Source organism: Prunus avium, chromosome 3 (assembly GCF_965620075.1).
Source record: "Prunus avium chromosome 3, drPruAviu1.hap1.1, whole genome shotgun sequence".
NCBI classification, from domain to species: domain Eukaryota; kingdom Viridiplantae; phylum Streptophyta; class Magnoliopsida; order Rosales; family Rosaceae; genus Prunus; species Prunus avium.
The window spans coordinates 27,497,699-27,502,717 of NC_142286.1; the positions used below are offsets into that span (position 1 = coordinate 27,497,699).

A 5,019-nucleotide genomic window follows, 5' to 3' on the forward strand; every position below is an offset into this window, starting at 1 on the left:
AAAAATGTCAAACATACAAAGAGAGATAAAGAGAGTGATGAAGATGATAGTTATTGGAGAAGGAGAGTGGAGAGAAATTGTGAAGATGTTTCTTATTTAAATTTTATTATAAATATATATTTTTTAAATATAAGCCATAGTCTAAATTATAAGGGAATTGGGGTTTCTTATACACATCACTTAGGTGTCATAAGAGTTCGAACCTGAGACCACTGGTGTTCAAGTTAAGGCCCTTTTCCATTGGGCTAATCCTTATTGGCTATTAAAAACATGGATATGGTATAACAAATGCTATATTTCTTCATCGGCAAAAATATAGCAATGGTCCCTCAAATAAGACCTCACTTTACTTTTCGTCCCTCAACCCCACAAATTGTTTTGGTCGTCCTTCAATTAGATATTGTGTTGCACTACTCGTCCTTTCCGTCAATTCTGTTAGTTTTTTCTATTAAAATTGATCACACGTGATGCATGTGACATTTGACATTTACTACCTTCACCATTTCTCAGCCCAGTCGCACGCTACCCCCTCCCCACCACCCCTCCCCTTACCTCACCAATGCAGCCAAACAACAACAATTCAAGAATGCAAAAGAGAAATCGTCACAAACCTTCCTATTCTTCTATCTATCACTCAACCCCACCACTATCCTCTGCCTCTCCACCTGATCCCACTCCCCACCCTACACTACAACCTACTGTACCCCCAAATTTTCCACCTTTATCCAAAAACTTTGTCACACTCATGCCTACAATATCACCATATCAACCACTCTTTTTGCAACAGACATCCAACCCCATCCCCCATTACCAACCCACCTACAGCTTGACTCCAACACAATCAACAGCTAACATCCCCACAGCCCCTGGCCATATTTACACATCTCCCGCCCCATTACACAGGCCCAATCCCACCACCACCTCACAATTTTTTTCCCCAACCGCAAATGAAACCAATTAAACTCGATTTGGACAGATTCAATGGGGAAGACGTTGGCTGGGGGGTTATGGTAGTGGCAGTGTGCTTTTTATTTAAATAGTTTATTTATCTAATAAATATTTGATATGAATTTCCCAATTTTCCCTTAGTTTTAACAGAAAACTAACAGAATTGACGGAAAGAACTAGTGGTGCAAAGCGATATCTAATTAAAAGACGACCATAACAATTTTTGGGATCAAGGAACGAAAAGTAAAGTGATGTCTTATTTGAGGGACCATTGCTATACTTTTGCCTTCTTCTTCAGTTTGAGGAAGCAAGGTCACATTGTGTATACAAGAAGTAAAGCAATTTATCCTAATTACATCATAATAAGTCACCTACACAAAATAAGGAAAGAAATCACCTAGATCTGGGTTTGTGTCTACTTGATGAGGCTCTTGATTGGCTTGGCTCTGTGTTGGTGGATGACCTGCTGGGGTTGTCTAAACCTTGTATGATTTGTGTTGAAATACAACGAAGGAAATGTTAAACTCATTAGCCATTTCAATTATTTTTATCAAATCTTTTTAACCTATTTGGCTAGTTATGACTACTACTAAAAAAACTTCTTGATGGATGTAGCCGTAAAAATTTGTTTTGATCTTTAGAGGGGTTTTTTTTAATTTTATTTTGTTTCATAGTAAAAGGTTCATCCATCCGAGGGAAAAAAGCTAACTTAAAGAATATTTTAATGCTCATAAGTTGAATACAAGGGCATGCTTAAAAAATATCTTGCCTTTGATTAGCTATTAAGTTTAATGATACTGTGCTTCCAATGTTGGAAGATTTACTAAGTTTGAAGGAATTCGGATCCTCTGTTATGATTTGCTTGATTTCTTTCCTCCATGTGACATCGCATTAAAATTTAATCCAAGGGATTCAAGTTATACACATCATCTTTGAAATAAAACCTCGATTTCCTAACCGGGACCATGGCGAGCTTGAAATTGGTAATTGATTAAAAGGATTCAATTTAATAATGTAAAAACGAACGAAGGGAGATCAATATATATGCTACCATCTCGGCATATTGGTAGTTTATTAAAAAGATTCAATTCAATTGTGAAGACTGACATCTCAGCTGTTGCTATTCAGTTGTGAAGACTGACATCTCATTCTAATATAAATTCGCATAAGAAACTCTAAACCCAAACTTAACCCGTGTGTCATTGCACATAACCACCACATAAACATATAATGAGTGAGTGCCCAAATTCAATTTATGTATAAGCAATATTTGTTGGGGAATTAATTGTGAAACTTTTTTTATTTTTATACAAGCGATAATCTACTTTAAATTAATCTAAATTATGAGAATAGAGATTCGAACTTGAGTGCAAATGGGAAACACATCCGCTTCAGCCAACTTGGCTAAGCCCATGTATATATTAATTGTGAAACTTTTAAGAGATGCATTTGAGATGTATTTATACATTACAAATTGTAGGTGAACCTTGGTACATAAAAGGTGTTTAATCAACTGCCAACTAGAACTAGTATCACATTTATGCAAAAGGTTGATGATCAAGTCCATGAATACATCAGATCCATTCCACGGATGAACTCATGTAGGGTTTCAACTTAAAACGAAAATTAATAGATGGAACGAAAATAACAATTATTTAAATTATTTAACCACAGGAAATTAATTGATCTGACGATACATTAGGTATATTTGTTGAGTGAGTACTGTCCTAATAGTTTGATTATTGCTTTTTGTTCTCTCTTTTTTTGCCAAATAATAGTTTGATTTCCTTATTAACGATATAAAGGGAAGGTGATTGAGAACTGATTAAGTTTGATTTTTTTTTTTTGGCACCAGCTCGTCTATAAAGTTCGAGTGCATTGCTAAAAAATTCACTCAAGTTAATGGTAATTCTAACTTGTTTTTTTTTTTTTCAACAAAAGATGAGATATTCGAACTTGAAACATTAGTGAGCCAAAGTACAATAAGTCAGTAATTTCAAACCTTTATAATGCCTTGGGATGCATATACTCATAGGTCAAGAATTTTTGAGCATATCCCTATTGAAAGAATTTTCTGTGTACGATAGAAAACCCTTTTTCTCGTAGGCTCATCACATCAAAGGAAGTTGATGTTGAAAAATGAAAAATGAAAAAATGAAAAAAAAAATGGTAAACACACAATTTGGTAATGGACCCATTTCCAACGTCGCCAGAAACATGGCCTACCTGTTTGAAGACAGCAGCCGAATAATTTTACTCCCTCAACTACTTCCTTCCACCGAGGCCGGCCTTAGCTTTTATCTCCCTCTAAAACTCAAACACACCAAACATCTCTCAACCAAAGAGACTTGGTCTTTCAATTCACTCTTGCCCTCCTCTTGTCCAAATCAAATCATCACTTACATTTTCCATAATCATCAACGTTTGCATCTGCAACTTCCCATTAAACCCAGAATTGGATCTTCCTCTACCTAACCTTTTAGGACCACATATATCTATTATTTTTGTGTGTGGTTGATTTGAATTTCCTATTTATTCTACAATTCTAACCCTGTTTCTTGTCATTTCCTATGTGGGATGTGGAGATTTTTTTAAATGCCTAGAGTCTTTGTTACGTTTGAAGTTCTTTAGAATCTAGACTTGTCCATGTTTTTACATCAGAAGTGACATGTTTTGTTGGTTTCTGCTGAATCTGATATATGTGGTCTGAGTGTGATTTTCTGGCTTTCTTGAGATTAAAGTCTTAACAAGGAGAATGGGAGTTGAGCTTTGTTCAGATAACTCTAGCATGGGTGTGAGCCCAAGGATTTCATTCTCTTATGATCTTTGCCAATCTGATGTTGCAGCTGTGGAACAACAACAGCACCACCATCCTCCTCTCAGATCCAATTCATCATCATCCTCATCAAGACGCATGAATTCAAGCATGGAGTTTGATTTCTGCGTCGTCCACGAGAGCTTCGAGCAGGAGTCTTCCTCCGCAGATGAGCTTTTCTCTGATGGGAAAATGATTCCAAGTGAGATCAAGAAAAAGTCTGCTCACCCAAAACAGCTGGATCAAAATATTGTGCCTCATCAACATCCTCCACTGCCAACAGCGGCAGCAGCTGATCCACGTGACGAAAACACAAGTAGGGCGAAAGAGAGCGGTAAAGAAAGCAGGAACATGAGCTGCAATGAAGCTGATGAGAAGCAGAGTTCCAAGTCTTTTTGGGGGTTCAAGAGGAGCAGCAGTTGTGGTAGTGGATATGGCAGAAGCTTATGTCCTTTACCACTTTTATCAAGAAGCAATTCAACTGGTTCTTCATCATCATCAAGTGTAAAGAGATCAGTATTTTCCAAAGAGGGTCAAAATCAGAAGCAGGCTTCACAGCAGAAATATGCATCCAAGAAGCTCCACTCATCATCACAATCTTCTTCAACTTCAATGAATTATCAAAAGCCTCCATTGAAGAAGGGCCAATATGGATCATATGGCAATGCTGCTCCATTTAATCCTGTGTTAAATGTTCCTACAGCTAACCTATTTGGTTTTGGATTAATCTTTTCAAATGGAAAAGATAAGACCAACAAGAAGAAGTGATGATATGTGTATTGGCATTCAAGGATCAGTTCATCTTATATGGGAAAATAAAGTTTTTTATTTATTTTATTTTCTACATTTAACTTGTTGAATTTTATGTGATTGTAAATTAAGAGTAAAGGGCTTTGAAGAAAGAAGACAAAGAGATAAAAAGATGCACCAATTCAAGGGAGGGACAAAGGCATATGTATGATTCTAGCCACATGCTTTGGAAGGGCTAAAAGACAAGGTAACCATAGTTTTTCTCGGTCGTCCCACATGGTGTTTTACCTTTTTCTGCATTATTTGGTCTTTGTTCACACATTTGGTTATATGCTGTGGTTTGGTTTTTGTATTTTCTTTTCTATTTTCCTGCTTGCTCTGTTATAGCAGAAAAGTAGAATTATTTAGAGAGAGATATGATCTTTTGACTTTGAAGAGCGTTTGGCATGTTCTTTGAACTTGGTTCGGAATTTTATTATTTGTTTTAGCTGGTTGTTAATTTTGAC

At 36.3% G+C, this 5,019-nt stretch overlaps 1 protein-coding gene across 1 annotated transcript; it reads left to right on the forward strand.

Annotated features, from left to right (window-relative positions):
* Positions 1-3,158: 3,158 nt before the first annotated feature.
* LOC110768324 (membrane-associated kinase regulator) lies at positions 3,159-4,605 on the forward strand. Its single transcript, XM_021972038.2, has one exon. It carries the CDS (start codon positions 3,704-3,706, stop codon positions 4,529-4,531), a length of 828 nt encoding a protein of 275 aa, XP_021827730.2. The 5' UTR covers positions 3,159-3,703; the 3' UTR covers positions 4,532-4,605.
* The last annotated feature ends 414 nt before the right edge of the window (positions 4,606-5,019 follow it).

Bases quoted from the DNA above. Each gene is read 5' to 3' on its own strand.
- LOC110768324 (XM_021972038.2), top strand. From the start codon at position 3,704: ATGGGAGTTGAGCTTTGTTCAGATAACTCTAGCATGGGTGTGAGCCCA.